Source organism: Hemitrygon akajei, chromosome 29, assembly GCF_048418815.1.
Source record: "Hemitrygon akajei chromosome 29, sHemAka1.3, whole genome shotgun sequence".
NCBI classification, from domain to species: Eukaryota; Metazoa; Chordata; class Chondrichthyes; order Myliobatiformes; family Dasyatidae; genus Hemitrygon; species Hemitrygon akajei.
The window spans coordinates 20862112-20889983 of NC_133152.1; the positions used below are offsets into that span (position 1 = coordinate 20862112).

General features: G+C 42.7%; 1 protein-coding gene across 1 annotated transcript in view; it reads left to right on the forward strand.

Moving 5' to 3' along the window:
- Positions 1 to 21872, forward strand: part of LOC140718274 (transmembrane protein 51-like) — a 52824-nt gene extending 30952 nt beyond the window's left edge. The window contains exons 2-3 of the mRNA XM_073031795.1: positions 14647 to 15109; positions 18188 to 21872. Of these exons, the coding sequence (XP_072887896.1) occupies positions 14790 to 15109; positions 18188 to 18596 (729 nt within the window). The 5' untranslated portion in view covers positions 14647 to 14789 and the 3' untranslated portion in view covers positions 18597 to 21872. The remainder of the gene's footprint in view (positions 1 to 14646; positions 15110 to 18187) is intronic.
- Positions 21873 to 27872: the final 6000 nt, after the last annotated feature.

Sequence of the window (27872 nt, forward strand, 5' to 3'; positions counted from 1 at the left end):
TTGTAGTGTTACGTACCCGTGACACGTGACAGTGGTACCCTTGTCACGTGACTGGGGTTGAAGTTATACTGGACTTGAGGTAATGGTCTTGTGATGGTGGAGTGATGTCATTTTCCCGCCAGTAGAGGTCATGTGACAGGTTTTTTTTTACAGGGTATAAAAGGAAGACCCACCCTGTCAGGTGGGGCAGTTCGTGGCGGGATTTGCCAAGCTGACTTCATGTCCCTGCGTGATTTAATGTGATGACGCAGTTTAGTTGAAAAATGAAGTTTTATATAATGCCTAAAGTTTAAAAGTTCATTGCCAGCAGGTTCTTTGCTGGTGGAGAGTGAAGATAAGAATTTGGAAGATAGAAATCGAGGAGAACCGATTTTCGACGGTGGATTGGTTACGACCTTATTTGATCCTCATTCGGAAGGATTTCGTTGACTATTCTTGCTGTTAATCCCTGGGTTTGACCAGAAAGGATTTGAGAATAGTGTGGAAGGAAGGTCAGTGCCTTTAAGCCGTTATATTTTATAAAATTCTTCGTGGGAAAGTTCGACGCCGGGGAATCGAAGGACATCGACGTGGAAGAGAATTTAAATCGCTTTAAAAAGTCTCTCCTTTTTAAATGGACTGTGAGCTTTTGAACTTTCGGCATACCGCTTTAAAGAACTGTTTACTTTCGGCATACCGCTTTAAAGAACTGTTTTTTTCAATACCGCTTTAAGAACTGTTTGAATTGCAGCACTATTAAGAACTGTGAATGTGTCGCACAGCAGCTGTTTTCTGGTTACGTTTGAGTTTGTTTACTTTTGAGGGGGTTTGTTTTCAGTGTTTAAGAAACGTGTTATTTGTTATAAAAACCCTTGCCTAACTCATATATATTTATTGTTGCCTGAATACGTAACAGTAGAAAGGATGTGCTGAAACTGGAGAGGGTTCAAAGAAGATTCATGAAAACGATTCAAGGATTAAACAGCTTGGCACATGAAGAGTGTTTAATGGCTCTGGGTCTGTATTCACTGGAATTCAGAAACCTACTGAATGGTGAATGGGCTTGTGGATGTGGAGAGGATGTTTCCTATGGAGGGATTGCCAAAGACCAGAGGTCACTGCCTCAAAATAGAGGGGTGTCCTTTTAGAATGGAGATGAGAAGGAATTTCTTTAGCCAGAGAGTGGTGAATCTGTGGAGTTCTTGGCCACAGGTTGCTGTGAAGGCCAAGTTTTTATGTGTATTTAAGGCAGAGGTTGATAGATTCTTGATTGGTCAGAGCATGAAGGGATACGGGGGAAGGCAGGACATGGAGGCTGAGATGAAAAAATGGATCTGCCAGGATGAAGAGTCGGAGGATGTGCCAGGATGTGGGCCAAATGGCCTAATTCTGTTCCAATATCTTAGGGTCTTACGAATACAAGATGCTGGAAATCCAAAGTAACACATGCAAAATGCTGGAAGAACTCATTAGGACAGACAACATCAATGGAAAGGGATAAACAGCCAACATTTTGGTCCAAGACCCATCATCAGGACTGGAAGGAAGCGGGAAGGAACCAGAACAGGAAGATGCGGGGAGGGGAAAGAATACAATTTAGAAGGTGACAGGTGAAGCCAAGTGGGTGGGGTGAGATGACGTGAGAGGCTGGGAGGTGATGGGTAAAGTACTGAAGGAGGAGGAATATGGTAGGAGAGGAGAGTGAACTATGAGAGAATGGGAAGGAGGGTAGGCACCAGTGGGGGGGGGGAGGTAGGCATGTGAGGAGAAGAGAAGAGGTAAGAAGGGGGTGGGGGAAAATTAACAGAAGTTAGAAAAATCGATGTTCATGCGCATCAGGTTGAAGGTTAGCCAGATGGAATACGAGGTGTTGCTCTTCCAACCTGAGAATAGCTCCTTGTGGGACTAGAGGAGGCTATGGGCCAACATGTCGGAATAGGAATGACGATCGCAATTAAAATGGTTGGCCACGGGGGAAGACTTTCTGTTGTGCATAGAGCAAAAGTGCTGGCCAAAGTGGCCTCCTGATTACGTCGTGTCTCACCAATGTAGAGGAAGCCGAGTCAGGAGCATGGAATACAGTAAACGACCTCGGCTGATTCCCGGCCTGAGTCAGGAGCACGGAATACAGTAAACGACCTCGGCTGATTCCCGGCCTGACCTGGAAGGACTGTTTGGGGCCCTGGATGGAGGTGAAGCACTTCCTGGGCTTGCAGGGATAAGTACAAACAGGGAGATTAGTGGGGATGGATGAATGGACAAGGGAATCACGGAGAGTGCGATCCCGGTGGAAATCGGAGCGTAGGGGTGGGGAGGAGTAAAGATGTGTTTGATGGTAGGATCATGTTGAAGATGGCAAAAGTAGCAGAGGATGATGTATTGGATATGGAGTCTCATGGGGTGGTAGTTAAGGACAAGACAAACTCTCCTCTTCCATCAGATTCTTTCATCAACCTTTTATCTTTTCCTCCTATCAGTCCTGATGAAGGGTCTTGGCTCAAATCGTCAGCTATTTTTTCTCCTTTCCATAGATGCTGCCTGACCTGCTGAGTTCCTGCAGCATTTTGAATGTGTTGCTTCTGAGGATCCATGCTTTAAGACTTAAAAATATATTTAAGAGAGTACTCTCTGTTTTTTAAACCAATGCTTTCTTCACAAGCTAATGTTAAGTGGCTGAAATCTTTCAATATTGTTGTAATGTTTTATTTTCACTTAAATATTACACGGCTTTCAATCAAGTGTGCCCATGGCACCCAGTAGAAGCAATTTGAAGGAGACACAGACATCTAAACCAGGGATTCTTGCTAAGCAAGGTGTCCATGGACACCAGGTTGAGAAACACTAATCTAAATAATTACCAGTTGCGAACCACCTGGTTTTTCTTAGAGCAGGAGTTCCCAATCTGGGATCCATGGACCTGGAGTAATGTACCTAATAAAGTGGCTACTGAATGTATGTAGGTGTGGCCCACTGTGGTATCACCCTTCTGCGAGATTTGGGAATTATCTGGAGACGGAGGAGTAAGTCGGCTATTAGCTGACTTTGTGAGTGCAAAGAGGTTGGAGTTCTTGGCATTTCATTCGGTGTTGCTGTAATAGGCATGAGTCAGCCATTTAATGATAATATCAGTTTCTCGGAGGCGTGCAGGTGATTCAGATGCCTAAGTGAACTGGAAACTTTTCCCCTCCTAAGTTAATGTTTTGAGTTCAATCTACTTCATTTCTAGGAGCTTGGTCCCTGCGACTCCATTTTGAAGGCTTATTTTCCTCATTTCCTCCCCTGCGTTTCCACATTCCATTAATTCCGGCCTGTACAGGATAACCACTTCTAACATTTTGAGCAATTGACCTGCTCAGTTTAAAAAGAACAGGAATGAGGCATAAGAATAGCGCAGCCATGTTCTTGCCAGGATTTAAAGGGGGGGGGGGTTCCCTTGCAAGATGCCTGAAGAGTTGTATGGATGAGGGAAGTTAAGATGATGGAAGAGAAAGGCCATTGTCTCATCAACATAGTGAAAGGTCTTCAGGGCCAGTCTGCACGCTTTACTTGGAACGCACGGTCTGCAGTGTGGGTGAGGACTTAATAGGCTAATGCTTCAAAATAATAGATGGGACTTTAATATATTTTTCGCTCAGCATCACTCATGTGGAAATTTAATGTGGGGCCAAATTTCTGTCCTTTGCCTTCTCTTTAAAAGGAACACTATTGCAGTGTACATGTATGCACTTGTGTTTTTTTTTTAAAAAAGGGTGGAGGTAAGGTTTATGCTATGACTTGGCACCGGTATTGTAGTTCTATGTAAATGTGCTCAGAGAGATTATTTTAACATTTCACCTATTACCAAGGTATTATTTCATTTGTTCTTGGGCTAGATTTAAGTTGTAATGCATGCCTCGGAAGGAATCGGTTGCATACGATTTTGATGATTGTCAGTCAGATCTTGACCTTGGGACACCCGTAAGGGTGAATTCTCTCCTGGGTTTTTTAAACCAGGATTGTCCTTTCCTCCACTGACCTTGTAAAGTTTTACCCTGTCATAGCCCGTACCTGGAGATCGGGCGTTGGAGTTTGCACTGCTCTGTCACTCTGTGCTCCTTTTACACTCAATTCCAAAATAAGAACGCAATTTGATTTCTAAAGTCTAGGTCCTTTTTAGAATGTAAAATTAGATGCAGGGGAAATCTGTCGAGTGGAATGCCCGATTGTCCTGAACTCGGAGGAAGAGAATATCATGGAATGCATTCATGAAAGCGCAGCAAAGTAATCTGTGATTATGGGGAACCATGACTCCTGTCCACAGGGAAGATAGTCGTACCACTGGAGGAGCTCAGCAAACCAGGCAAAGAGTCCAGTCGATGTTTTGGGCGGAGATGCTGAAGAGTCTTTGCCAGAAACGTCAACTGTACTCTTTTCCATAGATGCAGCCTGGCCTGCTGAGTTCCTCCGGCATTTTGCGTGTGTTGCTCAGATTGCCAGCATCTGCAGATTTTCTCTTGTTAGTCATGCAGCTGGGTGGTATCTTTCTCAAGCTCACATTGTCACAAAGCACTTTTGGTATGGTTATCTGCTCTAACGATTAAAACGAATGATAACTATTGGTCAGGAATTGCTCGACCATAGAATGGTGCCCGGAGGAGATTTGTGCTCGCGCCTGAGAAGACAAATGGGTCCCTGCTTTAATGTTGCTTCCCTGACAATGCAGCACTTAATTTATCATTTCACTGGAAATGATGTTTGTGCTTTTGTGCTGAGGTTTCTGGAGAGGGCTTTAAATTCACAACCTTATGAATTATGGACAAGAACCCTACGAACCGAGCCACAGAGGGCTCTGCTCCAGTCCTGCTCATCTCATCGTGGGAAGAATCCAGTGGTTGTGAGGAAGAGTGAGAGCCAGCAGCTGCCCGTTGTTTTTTTAAAAAAGTTTTTCTAGTCTGTAACTACATAAACGCGCACTTTCATGGCGAGCTTCGACACCAAATACGTCGCTTGTTTTCGGTAGATGTGTCCTGCGCATGCACAGTAGGAGGGGATTCGCCGAAATCTCAGTTTCAATGTGGACGGAGATATTTTTTAAAACGCATAGTGTGGACGCCTGTCGTTTTTATGCGAAACCGGCGTTTTCAAAATTATCCGGTCTAGTGTGGATGTAGCCTTTATCTAACTCTCATAACCATGATGCCTTTTCAAGAAGGATGAGAAGGTGAACATGAGAGGAAGAAAGGAGAGGTCGAGTTTGAGATTTTTTTTTAAACTTGATTTTGAATGCTGCCAGACCAACTTTCTGCATGTACTTGGGAGTTTATTCAGAGCAGCACATTCCTCCGATACATGATGCAATTAGCCTCCAATTATCTCTCCTGCATTATTTGCCCAGACACACAAAATTGCTGGAGGTGTAACTGTTTTCTCTCTAAAATCAAACTCTCTTACTCCTTATCAGTGGGGAATTACATTTGTTTTCTTTTTCTGGTCCTCCGAGGGAGAAGGAAGGCAATCAATCAGTAGTCTCGAAGGCTTTTTGAAGGAAACAAGCTTATCAAAGCAATTAAAGATGCCATATTTTTAAACCACTTTGTTTTCTTTTTCAGAAGTGAGTCAGAATAGGCCAAAAGGTCTGTTGTGTGTGTTTCTAAGAGTAGTTTGTTGTTTTTTTTTCACTCTGCCTTATCCTAAGTAAGGGGAAGCATTGAAAGAAAATAATTTTGGATTGTTGGTGATTGAGAAACTGTCTGGACAATGAGAATGTACTGGTCTCTCGAGGTCTATTTCCAGATGGCGGGGCATTTGCCCTTTATACGTGCTTGTCTGGGTAGCTCAACAAAAGCAGATGGAAGCAGCTGATTTTTTTTTTAAGGAAACAGTGCCAACAAGTTGGCTTCTTTCTTTTTAATGAAACCTCACAAAAAATGGTTGCAGCTCAATGCCTTGTTCTTTCTGTCTTCCCTCCCTCCTGATGTATTACTGTGATTGTGCATGAAGCCAGTACAGGCAGCCACAGATTTTGGAAGAACATGTTCACAGTAAATGGGACGTATTAGGCTTTTTCTCTAATGTGAAGCCTCATTATCCATGCATGAGTCAAAAAAAAACACGAGCTGAAATAAGAAAACGAGTTTAGTTACTTTTTCATGCAAACTCCATGACTGAATTTTATTCCACATGACAACATTCGAAGTAGAAGCAAGTTCAGAGTACCAAGTAAATTTATTATCAAAGCACATATATGTCACTACATACAACCCTGAGATTTGTTTTTTTTTGTGGGCATACTTAATAAATCCAATCATCATAATAGAAGCAATAAAAGACCACACCAACCAGGGTGCTAAAGACTACAAATAATGCAAATGGAAAAAGAAAGAAATATCGAGAACTTGAGATGCAGAGTCCTTGAAAGTGAGTCCATAGATTGTGGCAACACTTAAGTGATGGGGCAAGTGAAATTATCACTTTTGGTTCAAGAGCCCAATAGTCGAGGGATAATAACAGTTCCTGACCTGAGTCCTGATGGATCAACGAGGAGAGAACATCACCTGGGTACTGGGGGTCCCTGATGATGGATGCTGCTTTCCTGTGACAATGGTCTGTGGAGATGTGCTCAGTGGTAGGGAGGGCTTTATTACCTGTTTCAGACTGGGCATATCCACTACTTTCTGTTTCTGTTCAAGGACGTTGGTGTTTCCCTACTGGGCTGTGATACAGGCAGTTTATACTCTCCAGTTTGTCAAAGTTTTAGATGTCACGCCAAATCTTCGCAAACTCCTCAGGAAGTAGAGGCACTGCCGTGCTTTCTTCGTAATTGCGTTTACGTGCTGGGCACAGGACTGTCCTCTGGAATGATAACAATGAGGAATTTGAAGTTGCTGACCCTCTCCACCTCTGATCCTCTAATGAGGACTGGCTTCCTCTTCTTGAAGTCAATAGCTCCTTGGTCATGCGGACATTGAGTGAGAGGTTGTTCTGGCACTACTCAGCCAGATTCTCAATCTCCTGAGCTACGGCTGTGGTGTTGTCAGCAAACTTGAATGTGGCACTTAGCAGCGTATTCATGAGTGTAGAGCAGAGCAGGGGGCTTACAGACAGTCTTGTGGTGGACCTGTACTGATGGAGATTGCAGAGGAGATGTTGCCACTCTGAACTGACTGGGGCCTGCAAGTGAGGAAATTGAGGCTCCATTTGCATGAGGAGGTATTGAGGCCAAGTTGTTGAAGCTTATTGATTAGTTTTGAGGGGATGATGGTATTGAATGCCAAGCTGTAGTCAATAAAGAGCACCCTGATGCGTGCATCTTTGCTGACTAGATTTTCCAGGGTTGAGTGAAGAGCCAATCAGATGGATCTGCTTGTGGTCACCACATTCTCATTAGGCACCTGCTTGAAGCAGGTGAGTACCTCAGACACCCAAAGTGAGAGGTTAAGGATCTTAGTGAACACTCCAGCCACTGGATCAGACTGAAATCACAGGATGAGGGGCTGTGAGAGCTTGTGGTAAAGTATGTGTTCATTTTGGTCGAGAGGTGTATGAACATTGTGGTAGATTCATCGCTTCCTGTAATTGTAAACAAAGCCCTGTACTAAAAACCTCAAACAGATCCCCCAAGCCCCAGTTAAGGAAAATAGAAGCAAAAGTAAATTAGTGTAACTATACTCAGTGCCCACTTTATTAGGTACACTTGTACACGTGGCTAATGCAAATATCTAATCAGCCAATCAGTGGCAGCACTCAATGAGCCAAAGCATGCAGACATGGTCAAAAGGTTCAGACCAAACATCAGAATCAGGAAGAAACGTGACTTTTACCGTGGAATGATTGGTGCTAGACGGGATGGTTTGAATATCTCAGAAACTGCTATCTCCTGGGATTTTCACGCATAACAATCCCTGGAGTTTACAGAGAGTTGTGCAGAAATCAGAAGAGTTCCAGAGAGCTGCAGTTCTGTGGGCAAAAACACTTTGCTAATGAGAGAGGTCAGAGGAGAATGGCCAAGCTGACAGGAAGGCAATGGTTACTTAAGTAGCAACCAAGAGAAAATTTACATACGCTGGAAATCCAAGCAGCACACACAAAATGCTGGAGGAACTCTGCAGGCTAGGCAGCATCTATGGAAAAGAGTACAGTCGACATTTTGGGCCAAGACCCTTCATCAGTATAAAGGGTTCTGATGAAGGGTCTGTGCCTGAAACGTCGACCATACTCTTTTTCCATAGATGCTGCCTGGCCTGCAGAGTTCCTCCAGCATTTTGAGTGTGCTGCTCAGTTACTTAAGTAACCACGCATTGCAACAGTGATGTGCAGAAGAACATCTTTGAAAGCACGGTACGTTGAGCCTTGAAGTAGATGGGCTACAGCAACAGAAGACCACAGACAGACAGAAATGCAGTCAGTGGCCACTTTATTAGGTACCTCCTGTACCTGATACTTTTTACTTTGCGTTGCTGGACCTTCTGAGATGCAGAACAAGAAAGAAATGGGCAGATATGATGAAAGAGGACCATTAGGACAAATTCCAGGAGCAGCCATTTTGGAAATTATTTTTCATATAAGTTTGCAGAACAGGATCCTATTCTGCTGCACATGGAGATGCCAGTCTTGGTAAGCGTAGCAGCTTGGGAAAACCGTAAACGTCCAGATCAAAGACCTATCTGTGGATGTCACACAATGCAAACCAAATCTCCTCGGCACCTCCGCATCAGAGAGTTCAGATCCCCGTACGTGACAATATGGCTGAATCTTGTCATTGAAGAACATGGACCCAGAGTTCATGAGAATGTCAGTAATAATGTTCTGCTGTTTCATAGGAGTGGTAATAGAACACTGAGGTAATAATGAATTCTCTTGTGATAGAGCCGCATCCACATTAGATCCAGAATACATTTGCTGTAAATACATTTACAGCAAATTGATAAGGATTAATTTCTTTGATCATAGGGCAAAGTGCAGAAAGAACCACATTGCCTTGTTCCGGTGAGCAGCATAGAGGTAACGATTGTATTACCCCTCAACTATCAGTGGGGTAATTTTCATTCAACTTCACTTGACGTATGACTGAACTGTCCCACAACCTGTAGACTCACTTTCAAGGACCCTTTATCTCATGTTCTCTGCTTACTGCTTGCTTGCTTGCTTGCTTTTTATCTCTCTCTATCTATGTCCCTCCTTTGTATTTGCACAGTCTGTTGTCATATTTGCACATTGGTAGTTTGGTGTTCCTGTCGGGTGCAGTCTTTCATCGATTACATAGTGCTTCTTGGATTTATTGAATATGTCCTCAAGAAAACAAATCTCAAGGTTGTATATGGTGACATATATGATAATAAGTTTACATTGAACTTTGTAACAGATGCAGTATGACCGTGGACAGAAGATGGTGGGGACTGAAACTGTTTGCACTCCGTATGAAAACCCTGAATTGGGGTGATGACTGAGAACTCACTCCACCCCCATCAACCCCATCAGAACCACATTCCCCCCCCTCCCCCCGACTTTGAGTTTGAAACTATCTTTATTTGGAGCATATCACCACCTGTTGATACGTCATGGTCACTAACAGGAACAGTGTAACCCTCAGTTTACTCGATGAAGGGTAGATGCAGGTCTGGCAGTCAGAAATACTCTTAAGGCTATAAGAAGAACACGAATGTACAGGTCGGTGGAACCATTTGCTTTTTGGTGGAAATAATGAAATGGCCAGGAGCGTGTGGTGTATCACAGAATTCAATTTTTCGCTCAACAGGGCAAAAATTATCTTGTTCTGGGTGCCATTTGAATTTCTCAGATGGGTTGTAGTGAACTTGCTTCCTCTGTCCCCGTGAGCGAATGAACGACCTGTGGGTTAGGAAAAGTTATTGAGCCAAGTGTGAAGGAGATTAAGTTAGGTCAGCGGCCAGTGCAGCTGCATGTCCTTGGTGACGCGCCTGCTCTGGTTTGTGCTGCAACTTGGCGTCAAGGAATCCGGGGATTTGAGAGGGATGTTGGAATTGAAGATGTGTGGATGCATGGTTTGAGGGGGGGAGTTGCAAGGTTGTGTTCTGTGGCTTGAGGTTGGAAACGGGGGGGGGGGGGGCACATGGTTTGAATTTTCCTTTACCAGTTCTGTAGCATTATATTTTGTCTGTTATTTTTAATTTTAACCAAGGCCAGCCCATAAAACTTAGCAGAATTAGGCCATTTGTCCCATCAAGTCTGTTCCCCCATTCCATCATGGCTGATTTATTATCCCTCATCCCCATTCTCCTCTCTTCTCTCTGTAACCTTGAACACTCTTACTAAGCAAGAACTTATCAACCTCCACTTTAAATATAGCCAGTGACTTGAACTCCAGAGCTTTCTGTGGCAAATGAATTCCACGAATTCACTACCATCTGGCTAAAGAAATTTCTCCTCGTCTCTTTTTAAAGGGACATCCTTGTATGCTGAGGCTGTGCACTCTGGTCGGAGACTACCGCACTGTAGGAAACCTCCTCTCTACATCCACTCTGTCTAGGCCTTTCACTATTTGATAGGTTTCAATCAGGAAACCCAGAACCCCCATCCCAAACTCCACCTAGTACAAGCCCAGAGCCATCAAGTGCACCTTATACATTACTCTTTCATTCCCAGAATCATTTCCATGAACCTCCTCTGGACCCTCTCCAATGCCAGCACATCCTTTCTTAGATAAGGGGCCCAAAACTGCTCTCAGTACTGTTTGGACCAATGCTTTGGAGCAGACTCAATGGGCCAAATGGCCCAATCCTGCTCCTGCGTCTTTTGGTCTTACAAAGTCTCCGCATTACATCCTTGCTTTTATATTCTAGTCCTTTTGAAATGCATTTGCCTTCCTTACCGTCAATTCAACCTACAAGTTAACCTTTAGGGAACCCTGCATTAGGACTCCCGAGACCCTTTGCACCTCTGATTTCTGAATTTGCTCCCCATTTAGAAAACACCTTTATTCTTTCTACCAAAGTGCAAGACCATGTACACTGTACACTGTACTCCGGGTGTTTGCTGTTCTTCAACATGGGAGTGAATCTTCCATTGGTTTCAGTAATGGCATTGTAAATAAAAAGAATCACCAAAAGCAAACCAGGAAGAAGAACCCCACTGTGACTGGCATCATGTACCATTGACGGTGGAACCTCTTAAATGATACAGGTGGCCCTCGGCTTTTCGAACGTTCGATTTACGACAACTCGCTGTTACGAAAGACTTACATTAGTACCTGTTTTCGCTAATCAAAGAGGATTTTCGCTTTTATGAAAAAAAGACGTCTGCTTTATACGTGTGTTTAACCCCGAGAAAGACTACAATGACCATGAAGCCTTGTGCGGGCAGTTGTTTACATATGTTTGTATGTGCGTACGTATGCATGTATGTGTCTGTTTTCTTTTTCTCCAAATCAATTTTGGCTCGCTGCCTTCCCAAGCATGATAAGTGAAACTACTCCGTACCTACAATATTTCTACTTTATATAGGGTGTAAATTTATCATATCATTCCTGCTTTTACTATATGTTAGTGTTATTTTAGGTTTTATGTGTTATTTGCTTTGATTTGGTAGGTTATTTTTTTGGGTCTAGGAACGCTCAAAAATTGTTCCCATATAAATTAATGGTAATTGCTTCTTTGCTTTACGATATTTCGGATTACAAACGGTTTCATAGGAACGCTCTACCTTCGGATTGCGGGGGAAACCTGTACTAAATAATTTAACAGCTTGAAGATTCAATAAAAATATTGGAAAGAGAAATGGATTAAAAAATGGCTAAAAGTGAAAAGCAGAGAACAAGGGAAAAAAATGACTCGACCATAAATCAGGCTTGGGGGCGTTCTGTATTGTCGTAGAATTGTGTTACATTTGGACACTTCAGCCTGAAGCTGACCAGTGCCTTCTCAGTGTGGATTGAAATGTCACATTTTCAAACTAATCTGAGCAAATATTAGGTTGGAATGTCCAGTCAGGTCCCATTAGTTTGGAAGTCCAACAGCCAGTTTTCTAGACGGGTTGAATCCAAGCCCATTTTTGTTTGATTGTAGATTTTAGTGCCTGTCTCCAAACAGCACTGAATTAAAATCAGTCTAACTTTGTCAGTTATCAGTTGCTGTGAAATTTCACACAGGAAAAAAATCACTGGTTAAACATAGAACATAGAAATTTACGGCACATTACAGGCCCTTCGGCCCACAATGTTGTGCCGACCATGTAACCTACTCTAGAAACTGCCTAGAATTTCCCTAGCGCATAGCCCTCTATTTTTCAAAGCTCCATGTACCTATGTAAGGGGCTCTTAACAGACCCTATTGTATCCACTTCCGCCACCGGCAGTGCATTCTACACACCCACCACTCTCTGTGTGAAAAACCTACCCCCCTCGATTCCTATTTCCAAGCACCTTAAAGCTATGCCCCCTTGTGTTGGCCATTCCAGCCCTGGGGAAAAAGCCTCTGACTATCCACACGATCAATGCCTCTCATCACCTTATACACCTCTATCGGGTCACCTCTCATCCTCTGTCTCTCCAAGGAGAAAAGGCCAAGTACACTCAACCTATTCTCATAAGGCATGCTCCCCAATCCATGCAACATCCTTGTAAATCTCCTTTGTACCCTCTCTGTAGTATCCACATCCTTCCTGTAGTGAGGTGACCAGAACTGAGCACAGTACTCCAAGTGGGGTCTAACCAGGGTCCTATATAGCTGCAACATTACCTCACTACTCTTGAACTCAGTCCCACGGTTGATGAATGCCAATACACCATACGTCTTAACAACACTGTCAATCTGCACAGCAGCTTTGAGTGGCCTATGGACACGGACCCAAAGATTTCTCAGATCCTCCACACTGCCAAGAGTCTTACCATCTGTATTATATTCTGTCTTCAAATTTGACCTACCAAAATGAACCACTTCACACTTATCCGGGTTGAAGTCCATCTGCTACTTTTCAGCCCAGTTCTACATCCTATTGATGTCCCACTGTAACCTCTGACAATCCTCCGGACTATCCACAACACCCCCAACTTTTGTCTCATCAGCAAACTTACTAACCCACCCTCCTACTTTTTCCATCCAGGCCATTTATAAAAATCACAAAGAGGAGGGGGTCCCAGAATAGATCCCTGAGGCACACCACTGGTCACCGATCTCCATGCAGGATATGAACCATCTACAGCCACCCTTTGCCTTGTGTAGGCAAGCCAATTTTGAATCCACAAAGCAAGGTCTCCTTGGATCCCATGCCTCCTTACTGTCTAAAGGAGCCTTGCATAGGGAAACTTATCAAATGCCTTACTGAAATCCATATACACTACATCTACTGCCCTACCTTCATTAAAAAAATTGCTTATAAAAATATCTTGTGGATACAGTATCATATCATGAACACAGTAATTTCCAGTATTTTCTCATTCTGGTTCATGGGTTCAGGCCCACTCTGCCAACATGAACAATGACACAAAGTAGAGTGTTGCGGTCTGTGTTTGCGCAAGGCACTCACCCAAAAACTCCACTCCTTTGAAGGTTCCCGTGAAGCCTTGTGATGCAAAACAGGGGGGTCCTTCGTGTCCTGACGAGCATTCACCACTCTCAATTCGTGCTGCTGTCGCTAAGGAGTTTGTACGTTCTCCCTGTCACCACGTGGATTTCTTCCCACAGTCCAATGATGTACTGTTTGGTAGGTTAATTGGTCTGTAGCCTTGCCAGGCAGTCTGTCCGGGTGAAGGGATACTCAGCCTTACAGTCTCCGCAGTCATCGCAGCTCATTGTGAACCCCCCCCCCCCCCCCCCCCCCCCGTTAAAGAGTGCGATCGGTTCGCACGCGCTGACCCTCACTATAAACCTGCACAGGTGGGAAGGAAAGTCCTACAGCGATGGAGTTTTCCCTCCTGATCTTCGCAAGCGAAGAACCAGCCATCATAAGCTGTCCTGTGATTAGGCTAGGCTTAAATCGGAAGTTGATGGGCGGCACACAGATCAAAGGGCCTATCCTGTGCTGTATTTCAATAAATAAAAGTAAAGGAAGTTAAATGGATGGCTCATGCTGTTGTACCATCTGTTTTTAATTTAACTAGAGAATCAGCCTTGAATTTTCTTACAAACCTCCTGTGCCTCTCTCCTCCTATTACAGACAGACATACTTTATTGATCCCGAGGGAAACTGGGTTTCGTTACAGTTGCACCAACCAAGAATAGTGTGGAAATTAGTCCAGAACCAGCCTATTGGCTCAGGGTGTCTGACACTCCGAGGGAGGAGTTGTAAAGTTTGATGGCCACAGGCAGGAATGACTTCCTGTGACGCTCAGTGTTGCATCTCGGTGGAATGAGTCTCTGGCTGAATGTACTCCTGTGCCTAACCAGTACATTATGGAGTGGATGGGAGTCATTGTCCAAGATGGCATGCAACTTGGACAGCATCCTCTTTTCAGACACCACCGTCAGAGAGTAAAATAGTGATTAAACATGTCTCCCCCAAACTAACTTTGCCAATATCACATTTATATTCTGTGACGGGTCTCAGACCTCTCTACTAGAAGTAAAGGTATTTATAAATGCAGGTTAAAATTATTAGTTTGCCTACATAATGAAACTACATTCCTCAACGTAATTGTCAGGTTGGTTGAATATTTGGAGCTGAAGGATGCTAGTATGATTGCAGCTTTATTTTCTAACATTTATCTTTCTTTTACAGGTTCCATTATGAGGTGTGCGACTGAAGTAGATCTGTGGACAGAGTCGGCTTGCAGTGAAGTGCTCATCTTTTCCCCTCATTTGCTGTTGGAATGCACAAGTATGGTCTAGGATAGACCGAGGTAATCAAGAACGTGACTTCCCATGGCCTCTGAAAATTCTAGTGGCATACAGTATGCTCTCACTGCCCTGGGGGTTGGAATGCTTGCACTCGGGATCCTGATGATGGTCTGGAGTATTGTGCCAGGGTTTGGTAAGGAACACGAAATGCAAGGTGGGAACAATAGCTCGTCAAATGCTGAACAATCCAAGCACAAGGTGTCCCAGGTGTCCTACATACTGTGCGCTGGCGGGGTGTTCCTGCTCCTGATCTCAATCTGTCTGAGTGTTCGGGATAAGAAGAGGAGGAGGCCACAGGAGGAAGTGACGAACGTGCAGTCGGAATCGTCCATATTACCAGAACGGTCAGTAACTAATTCTGTTCTTCCACATAGTCACCAAAATCCTGCTCTCCATTTGCTCCTCGGACCTGAAGGTCCTGGTCTTCGCTGTAGTCATGTTATACATACAATCCTGATGCTGTCAGCACACACAAAATGCTGGAGGAACTCTGCGGGCCAGGCAGCATCTGTGGAAAATAGTAAACAGTCAATGTTTTGGGCTGAGACCCTTCATCAGGGTTCACTGATCCTTCACTGTTTTTTTTAAAAAAAGGGTGAGAAGTTCTTGAACCTGGTGGTGCAAGTCTTGAGGCTCTTGTACCTTCTAGCTGATGGCAGCAGAGAGAAAAGGGCATAGCCTGGGTGGTGAGGGTCTTTGATGATTCCCCTTGAACACTTGCATATTTGCCATTGAGAAGCTCTGCAGGATTTACCTTAGTGATGGCTAGAACTTACACTTCAGATGTACCTAGAGCATAGTAATCTATATCTGTATTCCATCATTTACCTCAGCCAAGTTGTGCATTGGAGCTGTACCCACACTTACTGATTCTGCCTCTCTCTGATCTGCTTTGTGTTGTTGTTGGGCCCTTAATTTACAGTGGAGCATAAGCCATTGATGATCTCCCATCTCCATCGTCCTCTGAAGATGATGGTCTAGTTGGAGTTCATCAACGCTTCTGTAATTTCGGTACAGGGGGATTGGACTATACAGCTTCACCAGTGCCCTGTAGGCTGGCCTTAACTGTTTCCCCCTCTCACGTAGGGTTGGTCTTTGAGAGGCTCTGATCTGGTTTGATCCCCATGGAAATGTTGTCAGGGTCCCCAAACAACCAGTGAACTTTTGGGCGACTGTAGACTGTGGCCGAGATTGGACACTTACTGAAGAATAATAGGAGGAGAGATCAGGAAGCTGGATAGGGAGAAACTTTCTAGATCAGGGTATCCATGTGTGTAATACAATGTCAATACAACTATTTTCCACATTGCTTATCTGCCATTACCCCCTTTGATGGACAATTAACAGCATAATGGGAAGAGATTCAGTGTCATTTTCTGCTGCATGATCAGTAATTAGGGAAAGGGGTTACACTTGGTGAGGAAACCACAGCCTGCATTCAGCAGTACCCTTGCTCGGTGTGAGCTGGAACCTGTCGGTATCTCTGCTGACCGGAGTAGTTCAGCCACCTTGTGGAACCCTTCACAGGTTACCCAATGCTTGCTTCTTACTCATCTCCATTATCTCAAGTCAAAGCAACTTCATTATCAAAGTGCATTTATGTCTCTGCCTTGAGATTCATTTTCTTGCAGGCATTTATAGAAAGATAAGGAAACAATAGAATTTAGGAGAAACTATACACAAACACTGACAACCAATTGTCAAAAGAGAGCAAATTATGCAAATAATTTCAAAAATAAACACATCGATAAATAAAGAGATATTGGATTGCAAAGTCCTTGAAAGTGGGTCTGTAGATTGTGGGTTGAATGTGATTACTTTCCAGGAAGGGAGCACTGGATGAGGAACACAGATTCTTGATTCTCTAGTCTAGATGCATGTAAGTGCTGTCATAGTTGGGTAGCCAGACTAGGGATGAAATCTGGAATTTACAGATCTTACCCATTGGAATAATGTAATTGGCCACTGAGTCCTTGGAAGTCGTCCTCGAACTTATTTCATCACATTTGGTTCCAGTTCATTTTGTACCTTTAACCAACCAACAATGGCTTCACTGAGCCTTAACTCAGCCACATGGTCCAGAGCCAATGTTTCTGGCTTCCAATTCTGCTCCTTCGTTATCAAACTTTCCATTGTTAGCTCCAACCTTGAGATTTTATTTACTTAAAAATTAAAGTAGCGATGCTTTTTGTACCCAATTCCCAGTGTCTGTATTATGTGTGATAATTATTACTGAAAGTTTTAAATTCATCTGCTGATTAAATTATTTGTTTCTTAAGCATTATTGAGTGAAATATTAACAGCCTCTTTCTCTCTACATGTACTGACTGGCCTGCTAAGCATTTCTGACTTTTTTTTGTCAGCATTGTTTTTTTATTTTCGCCTCCCATTGATTATTTGATTTGACTTGATCAGAATTGTGAGGTGCTGCCTACAGTGGTTTCACGGTTCCTGTCATTTGTGCTGAATGTAGCTGTTGAATGCCGGCTCTTGCCTCTGGGCTGGCGTTCTGCCTCCGCAGAGTGCTCTTAATCCGAAAGGATGCTGCGTTGCCACTTTGAAGAATGTTAAAATGAGGTTGTCACAAGGAAAGCTCTAAAAAGTCTCCACGACATCATTCACGGAGCAGACGGCTGTCCTGTGATTCACTATTTTGTCCCATTGTTTGTGGAATATTGCTGTTCATATACTCCACTGTGAAGCACTGACACTCCCCGCAACACACTAAAACTGAAACGAGGCCACTTGCCTGCCCGTGAATAAGCCCCAGTTGGTATTTCTGTCTGATTCAGACTGGTGACATTTGCGTGATGGAGAACCAAACATTGGGAATTAATTTGCTTAGAGCAAAATATGAAAACAGGTTCGGCTTCCTGTGCTCTTTTATATTAAAAATCCTTTAAAGCCAAGTGAATCTTGGCCAGAAACCAGCCACGGTTGTCCTCTGCATAAGTAGACTGTTGAAAGCATGACTTAAACGTGGCTCCCGTTCTTCATCACTGTGATGATTTTATTGATGTGGACATCTTGAAGGGTTTTGGTGGTCATTGGCCAGCGATTCCTTGTGGTCTCGATTAGTACAAGCATCTGTTGCTTCAGTAGGACCTTTAAAACTGTTCCATGTCACCTTCAGCAGAGAAGAGCACTGTGTTGGTCTACTTTGGTGAAAGTTGTGTCCACTCCATTTGTATCCACGCAAGACAGTTGGAGTCTGAGTAGATGGGTGGGTTCTGTACCATATTTAAATCCAAAAGGTCAGTTTAATTTGTATATCTCATCTTGAGGTCACATCCAGCAGCGTTCACATGTATAAAGCAGTAAATAAGTTTGCATGTACAGCATGAAGCAGAATGTTAAGAAATAGGCTAAGTGCCCTAAGCCCGTAGCTTGGGTGATAACCTTGTATTTCTCTTTTTTAACAGAGTGGCAGATGATAACAGATTGGCTGTGCCCAGCTACGATGAAGTGATGCAAAGAGATGGCGTCCTCCCACCGGAAGGCCCTGAAGCCAACCTAGGAGAGCAGAATATGGTCTCGCTTCCTTCCTACGAGTCGCTTGTCGAGGTTGGCCTGCCGTCATCTTCGAATCAGGACTCGAACCCGGGAGGCAGTGTGGAGCCACCGAGGGATGAGAGGCCCACATCTCACTTGGGGCACAGGTTCAGCTCAAAAAAGATCCGTCGGATCCTTTCAGACACATCCCACCTCAAGAGGTTTAGACTCAACCTGAGCAGTACGAACAATCCAACGGTTAACCTGGAGCCTCTGACCCCACCCCCACAGTACGAGGAAGGAATGGAGAAAAGTTTTGAGAGTGCAAAGCCATCTTGATCTGGCACACAATGTCAAGCCTGTTGATGGACTAACTAAATATCTCAACATTTCCTAAGAACCTGGTCGATCTCATCTGTCTGCATGTTTTACAAATATAATGCATGGGTGTCCTAGTTTGTAGATTCCTTGATGCTTACCGTCTCTCCAAGTTAATCTGCACATTTTTTTTTACATGTGATTTGTACATTGAGCTGAGAACTAAGTATAAAGAATTAATGAAAGAGCTAGATGACTTGGCCTACATCTTCATCGCGAGATTGCCATTCCTCTTCTCTGCTGTGTGCACCTTATGACATCCTTTATTTGGAGCATGTTATCAACAGGTGGTGCAGCAGAGACCTGGATCCTGTCTAGTAGATGCTAGTTTGTCTTTAGTAGCAGATATTGTCTTGTGGATTTGTTCCCAGTCCTTACACTAAAATAGATTGCAACAATGGACCTTTGTCTGAGGTCATTGGAGCCTCCAGAAGATCAACTCTTGTATAAAGGCTTTTGTTGGAGATAGAATTGATCAAACTCTCATTGACATTCTGCTTACCCTTCATCGTTTAGAGACTTGCCTCTTAATGGTATCAGTTTGAAATCCTGTGAGGAAGGGAACAACTATTTAAAGAAAAATCTAATCCTTTTGTGATTAGTTTCTTTCCTATATATAATGAGTTTGGTTCGACATAGGTTGAAAAGATAACTTGTATATTAAATACATTTCAGAATAGAAGTAGAAGTCTTACAAATGATTAACAAAATCCTAAACAATGCCAACAATGATCTCTCTCCCCCAGGCCTTGATTTTAATGGAAAATTCCAGGCGTGGAATTTCAAAAGAAACTCATTCCTCTTCTCGAGGAGCTTTGATGTGTGATGCTTTTGTGGTTTGGGCACCAAGAGAACACCAGCTGGTCTCGCTCACCAAACAGTGCTTCAGGATTCTGACAGCCAAATGCCAGAGAAGTGGGTGTTGCGATCCCCTGGCCCGTTGGGATATGACACAAAAGTACCACAGTTGTTAGGTGTTTTAAAAAAAAAAAACCATTGATCACTAATTCTGACTTTAAAACACTGAGCTCTGTCATCTTCAGAGGAAACTGGACACAAATTCACACGGAACTAGACTAAAATTGAATGACTTTTTTTTTGGAGCATTGTCTGCTCCAAATGGTGGGAACATTAGTTTGGAAACAACAGTTCACAAACAAAGCGCAAAGCATTGTCTCTGACCTTGTTCACAATGTGACGAGCTGGTTACTAACATATAGGGAGGAAAAGTATGATTCCCTATGAGAGCATCGACGCTTCTCGCACAAAATCATGCTTCCGGTATTGTGTAATGAAAGCTCATTAAAATTGGCAAAGGACCTATGGGATAATTAACATTCAGTATTGGTAGCCAATGACAAAAGCAGGTTGATCATCTGTCGTGCACCTCTTCCTGTTTTCTCTAATACTGTGGATAGAAAATAGCAATTGGTTGAATATTAAAATATAGCTATGATGCCTGATGGTTTCATGGAAGTAAAAATCTTTTGATTGTGTTCATTGTAAGTAGGAACAGTGTATTTTGACTGTGCTGCTTGTTCTCGCAGGAATCCTAAGCATCTTCAGTATAACGACTGGGAAATAGTGGCCAACATTAGGGAGCTGTAATAGGGATGGGAGTTGGCATTGTTGGACAATGGGTTTTAGCCTTCTCACAAGTTTGACATTGTGAATAGATTCTGACTTCTGATATCCTAAACTTGAAAGGAAAGCTTCTTCCAAGGACTATCAATGCTTGTCCCTGATGGGGAAAGGCAGCAGGGAAATTTTTATTTTGCTGACCTTTATCTAATTGTCTTTCTACTATCCCAGTCTGAAGAGATACGTATGATTGAAGTAACTACATTGCCATTTTAGAATGACACAACTTCTCTTTGTATTCATTCCCAAAGCACCCAACCACAGTCACCTCATTACAGAAAGTAATTTTCCACCCACTAGCAGCTCAAATTACATATAATTGTTGAACTTGGAGCTTCCAATTAGTTTAGCATTAATATTGATGCACTTTAAGAAAAACTCACCTATAGTATTTCACTGTTTGTCGTAGTTGTCCTCTCACATTTCTCTTTGTTACACTCCTGAAAGTAGTTCCTTTCTTTTCAAGTTCCTTTCCAAGCTTGTAGGGCCAGAATCCTGAACAGCATATTTTCTCTCAAACATTCATTCACAAAAGTTCCATGTACCACAGATGCATTTTACTCATCTCCCTGTGGCAATGACCTAGATTTCCTATTCACCACGTGTTCACTGATCCCAGTCTCTGGTCCTTGATATTTGATATTCTTTGACTAGCAACTGCTGGTAATTTTGTATAATTGATATGTTTAATTCAGTACTTAGTCCTGGTTAAATCTATAGTTCTGTAAATAATACAAAGACTTCAAAGTTGGTTTGAGTTTTGTTTTTGTTTTTAAACAGTCTAATGCCTTCTGGAAAATTGGTGTCTTATTTTGAGAGGAAGTTGAGTTTATGGAAGGGATTTGGGAGCACTGGGCAGCAAGCTTTGGCTGTTAATAGAACAGGAGGTGGTGGTAGCCAACTTTGACCACTTGAGTCCTGGGCTATATGCTCCAGAGGCAATCAACTGGCGAATATCGCTAGTGTACCCTCTGGGGAAGATGGGATTATTTCTGTAGAAGGAAGACCTGCAACTGGGAACAAGGGTGAGAGACAATGTTTCAGCTTAGGACGTAGAAGGAAAGTTATAAACTGAACAATGGACAAGGGTTTCCAGAAGTCATTCTTCTTGAAGTATTTTCCAAACATACAAACCATTCCCATTTAAAGTTCACATACTGCACAGCTGAGAAAGGTTTCATCCTTGTTTACTTCAGTGGCTGCAGCACGTTTCCTATGGCCTGATGTTCCAAAGTAACATGTTGTATGTGTATTCTACAAGCTAAATCTTCCTTAAATGTTTTCTGAAATAGCCTACCTTGTGCTAGTATGGCATTATTCTACTCAATTACTACTCTTTTATTTCTTACTAATATTCCTGGTGAAGTGTCACATATGGTTAATGTTCAATTCAATCCAATTGTTTGTCAGCAGTATCCATTGGACTGTAGAGCCAGACTTGAAGGTTTATTGATGGTTTAATTTGGAGTGCTGTTCTGTATTAAACTCTCAACTGAGCACTGGTGAATTGAATTATTGTTTTAAAATGATTGCAGATGGGAAAAGTCAGTTTTGTTTTAGTTTATTTATTCAGAAATAAAAAAAACATTGAAAATCCTGGCGTGTGTCAAAATTCTGAGATTCTGAACTTTGGTGTGAACTTGGTCAATGTTTTTGGTGTTGGTGTTTCTCCCCCCCCCCCCCCCCCCCAGGGGAATGACAGTTACTTAGAATGGGAGGGGGGATATGATGTTTTGATTCTGACATGAACTTCTAGAACAGGCTGAAAACAGACTGCACAGCCAGGAGTGATTTCTGGAGGAACTACAGTTCAGGTAACGTGGTTTTTCTAAGGTGCGATCAATTACACTGGGCAACAGAGATTTTACTTCCTGAATATTTTTGGGTGTATCTTGTGGATTTTGGGCTGGTGACCATGAAAATTGCCATGTAATTTCCCTATCATCTACCATTTTGTTTAAAAAGTTGCCTATATTTGTAACTTCAACTTATATTTCAAGTCAGAATAATCGATGCCAAGAATTAAGGAAGGCATTTTTGTCGGTCCACAAATCAAACAGGTCATCATTGACAGGCAATTCAAAAGAACTTCTAGTGGAATTGGAGAAAATCACATGGAAGGCATTCAAGTATCTTGTTGAAAATTTTCTTGGCAACTACAGAGCACCAAACTACAGTATGCGCAGCTGATTGAGACATGCTTCAACCATACAAAACCATGACGTGCAACATGTCACTAAAGATTCATTTTCTGCATTCCCATTTAGACTTCTTCCCTGCAAATCTTGGCGCTGTCAGTGACGAGCATGATGGAAGTTTTCACCAGGACATTGCGATGATGGAGAAATGGTGTCAGCAACTGGAATCCATCAATGCTGGCTGATTATTGTTGGGCATTTAAGCGAGAAGCCTTAGACAGCTAGTACAAACAAAAATCATCAACAAACCATTTTTTAGCTTAGTTGCACTTCTGCAAAGCATCAGTGCCATTTTGTGATTAAATGCATTATATTCAACAAATGTTAATTTCTTGCTTCTCCAAATTCCTACATGCCACAAGTAGTCTGAAATTATATCTTTGTTCAGCTTCAAGCGGTCTGTCATAACCAAAACAATTACTGAGGGAAGCATTGTTTTCTTCCGAGAAAACTTTGTTTTTATGTTGTCAGCTTGCCACACTACTAAAGTAAATCACAGACTTAACATCTCCCCTCTCCCCACTCCCCCGGATAATGACGCCTCTCCTGCAGTTTTCCAATCTCCTTTCTGGTTGTTGAACCACCAAGACCCCAACTCATCAGTGACCTGATGCTCTGACTTCCTAACACCATCAGTGGGAAGCCTAATCTCCGCCTTGCCCCGGCTCCCATCTCAAACACTTGTGCTCTCAGAAAACCTTGATGTATTCTGCACCCAGGTGATGACATTGCACCTCTAAAGTGCAGTCTTCTTTATGTAAATAGACAGCACTGTACTATCAGCAACAGCTCGCATTGGCACAGCTTTGATCATTTTGGTGCTGAAATATGTTTATCAGTTGGGACACCAGGAACTTCCCGCAATGGCAGGTATCATTAATGTCCAAATGATTCACCATTTCAGGAGACCTTATCAACACTTTTGAGCAAATTTGTTATCGTCATTACTGTTGAGTCATTTTGAGGTTATGTTATTGCAAAATGGGCAGCAGCCTGTTATCAAGGTCATGACCACACCAAACCTTCCACACAGTAGCAAATAAATCAGGAATGGCCAACCTTTTACATTCCTTACGTCAATTATTTCACACACGAGTTCAGATGCGCCGTACAATTCTTGTAAAAATGTTAATATAGACATATTTAGCATTTTTACATGATATATTGATTTAATATAAAAACAAGATAAACATTACTTACCTTAATGAGACTTCTAACAAATATATTTTGTCTTCTTTTGATTTCTTCCTTTGTCTTAATTACAAATTCTTTCTGCAACTCAGACCCAAGCATGAGCTTAAGTTTTCCTTCTATTTCAGTCTGATGATGTGCGTTATAGTGCCTATATGTCTTCTATTATGTGAGAAAGTGTTTTCACAAACAATGGTTTTCCTGATGGACCCGCTATTAAGAACTCATTTTCCCATTGTTCATTGAATTCACGCTTACTATCACTTTCTGCTTTTCTTTTGCACTGTGATGGGCAACAATGTAAAAACAAGGCTTAATTTTTGAAAAAGTACAAGACTGCAAATGTTCACAAAGGACGAACAAAGCACAACTCGGTAGAGCACTAGTGTCAATTGTAAACTGACGGGCAAAAACCTGCGACGCACCGCTGGTGCAGACGCCTGGCGCCTCAGGATCAAACAACTATCAGAAGTACAAACTGGATGAACTCAGCAGGTCGGGCAGCATCTGCTGAAATAGATGCTGCCCGACCTGCTGAGTTCATCCAGCTTGTTTTTACGTATTGATCTGACCACAGCATCTGCAGTGTACTTTGTGTTTAAGTATCAAAAGTGTATTGAACAGTTATGGAACAACTGCAGAACAAAAGTCCTTCTTTCCTAGTTTGACTCATTGAAATTTTTTTTTATTGAAAACAGACTAATGTAAAAGAAGATAACATTCGCCGAAAGATGTGCATGAAATAATAAAATCACTAAAAGCAATTGCTAAGTTTCAGATTTATTCTCAGTAAAACCCATTTCTAGCTCTAAGCTACTTGAATTCCTGTTATAGATTTCTTTTCTACAAATCGGTTTTTGGTTAATACTTTTTGCATGAGTAGGCTTACTGTTTTATTATTATAGAATAGTACAAGCACATTACAGACCCTTCGGCCCACAATGTTGTGCCAACCCTCAAACCCTGCCTCCCATAATAACCCCCCACCTTAAATTCCTCCATATACCTGTCTAGTAGTATCTTAAACTTCACTGGTGTATCTGCCTCCACCACTGACTCAGGCAGTGCATTCCATGCACCAACCACTCTGAGTGAAAAACCTTCCTCTAATATCCCCCTTGAACTTCTCTCCCCTTACCTTAAAGCCATGTCCTCTTGTACTGAACAGTGGTGTCCTGGGGAAGAGGCGCTGGCTGTCCACCCTGTCTATTTCTCTTAATATCTTGTACACTTCTATCATGTCTCCTCTCACTCTCCTTCTCTCCAAGCCCTAGCTCCCTTAATCTGATTGATAGATAGATAGATACTTTATTCATCCCCATGGGGAAATTCAACTTTTTTTCCAATGTCCCATACACTTATTGTAGCAAAACTAATTACATACAATACTTAACTCAGTAAAAATATGATATGCATCTAAAATCACCCTCTCAAAAAGCATTAATAATAGCTTTTAAAAAGTTCTTAAGTAGTTTACTTAAAAACTTTTTAAAATCTCTGATCATAATCCATACTCTCTATACCAGGCCAGCATCCTCCTAAACCAGAAGAAGAGGGCCTTTAAAGATGGTGATCAGTTGGAGCTTAAAAGAGTTCAGAAGGAACTCAGAGTACAGATAAGGGGGGCAAAGGAGCAGTATAGGAGGAAGCTAGAACAAAAGCTGCAGAAAAAAAGCATGAAGGAGGTGTGGGATGGGATGAAGATCATCACCGGATGCGGTGCAAAGCGGGGGGCAAACATAAGTGGAGATGTGGAGAAAGCGAACCAGCTGAACAACTTCTTCAACAGGTTTGACAGCTCAATCTCATCCTCACCGCAGAAATCCACACCAGGCCTACTTCCCTCACAGGAAAATAGCCACTCACAGGAGACCTTGCCCACGCCCAGCATTACGGCTGCACAGGTGGAAGGTCAACTGAGGAAGATCTGTACCAGCAAGGCGGCTGGACCGGATGGAGTTTCCCCACGATTACTGAGGACCTGTGCGACTGAGCTGGGAGAACCACTACAGCGCATCTTCAACATGAGCCTGGAGCAGAGAAGAGTACCCAGACAGTGGAAAACATCCTGTATTGTCCCGGTACCGAAGAAACCACAACCAAAGGAGTTGAATGACTTCAGACCTGTTGCCTTGACGTCGCACGTTATGAAGACCATGGAGCGGCTGATAATACAGAATCTGAGGCCACAAACCAGGCACGCCCGGGATCCTCTTCAGTTTGCGTATAAGGAGAAGGTGGGAGTGGAGGATGCTATCACGTATTTGCTGCACAAATCACTCTCTCACCTAGAGGGGGTCAGTTGTGCTGTGAGGATTACATTCCTTGACTTCTCTAGTGCCTTTAACACCATCCAGCCCAAGATCTTAAGGCACAAACTAACGGAGATGGGAGTAGACTCTCACATGGTGGATTGGATAGTGGACTACTTGACAGATAGACCTCAGTATGTGCGGTTGGGAGACTGTAGGTCTGACACGGTGGTCAGCAGCACAGGAGCGCCGCAGGGAACCGTACTCTCTCCGGTCCTGTTCACCCTGTACACATCAGACTTCCAATATAACTCGGAGTCCTGCCATGTGCAGAAGTTCGCTGATGACACGGCCATAGTGGGGTGTGTCAGGAATGGACAGGAGGAGGAGTATAGGAAACTGATACAGGACTTTGTGATATGGTGCAACTCAAACTACCTGCGTCTCAATATCACCAAGACCAAGGAGATGGTGGTGGACTTTAGGAGATCTAGGCCTCATATGGAGCCAGTGATCATTAATGGAGAATGTGTGGAGCAGGTTAAGACCTACAAGTATCTGGGAGTACAGTTAGATGAGAAGCTAGACTGGACTGCCAACACAGATGCCTTGTGCAGGAAGGCACAGAGTCGACAGTACTTCCTTAGAAGGTTGGCGTCATTCAATGTCTGTAGTGAGATGCTGAAGATGTTCTATAGGTCAGTTGTGGAGAGCGCCCTCTTCTTTGTGGTGGCGTGTTGGGGAGGAAGCATTAAGAAGAGGGACGCCTCACGTCTTAATAAGCTGGTAAGGAAGGCGGGCTCTGTCGTGGGCAAAGTACTGGAGAGTTTAACATCGGTAGCTGAGCGAAGGGCGCTGAGTAGGCTACGGTCAATTATGGATAACTCTGAACATCCTCTACATAGCACCATCCAGAGACAGAGAAGCAGTTTCAGCGACAGGTTACTATCGATGCAATGCTCCTCAGACAGGATGAAGAGGTCAATACTCCCCAATGCCATTAGGCTTTACAATTCTACCGCCAGGACTTAAGAACTTTTTAAAAGCTATTATTAATGCTTTTTGAGATAGTGATTTAGATGCATATCATATTTTTTACTGAGTTAAGTATTGTATGTAATTAGTTTTGCTACAACAAGTGTATGGGACATTGGAAAAAAAGTTGAATTTCCCCATGGGGATGAATAAAGTATCTATCTATCTATCTATCTATCTATCTATCTATCTATCTATCTATCTATCTATCTAATCTCTGTACCCTTTCCAATGCTTCCACATCCTTCCTATACTGAGGCGACCAGAACTGGACACAGTACTCCCAAGTGTGGCCTAACTAGAGTTTTATAGAGCTGCATTATCATCGGGATGTAATGCGCCACTTCTAATCATCCAATGCGCCACTCATTTTTGGCCATCCCTGAAATAAATGATGGCTTTCGTCCAATCATCCCGAAATTGAAGCCAAGTTCCAAAGGGAGAGCATTCCTCTTTTCCAATATTTTTTATTAGTTTCTACATGGAAGAATACAGAGTACAAGAAAACGTATATAAAAGGTCAAAAAAGATTTTTAAAAACTACTGATTACATTATACCTGTTCATAATAACAATCTCATTACCCCATATTCATGTAAGTTAATCACTAGTTATATTGAAATATACTAATTTATTACCAAAAAGAAGTATCTAACCCCTACCAAGACCGAAGAAGTTTACTAAGAAAAGGTAAGATACCTTCTCAAATAATAAAAATTAATAATAGCCAACATCTGAGTTTAAGCAACGGATTGAAGGTTATGAAAATAATTCAGAAAAGGTCCCCACAATGTTTGAAAGTCTTGATGAGTTTCAGAAATTGAACAATGAATCTTCTCTAAATCTAAACGTGACATAACGTCACATAACCATTGAGCATGAGTAGGAGGAAAAACATCTTTCCTTTTAAACAAGCATCCT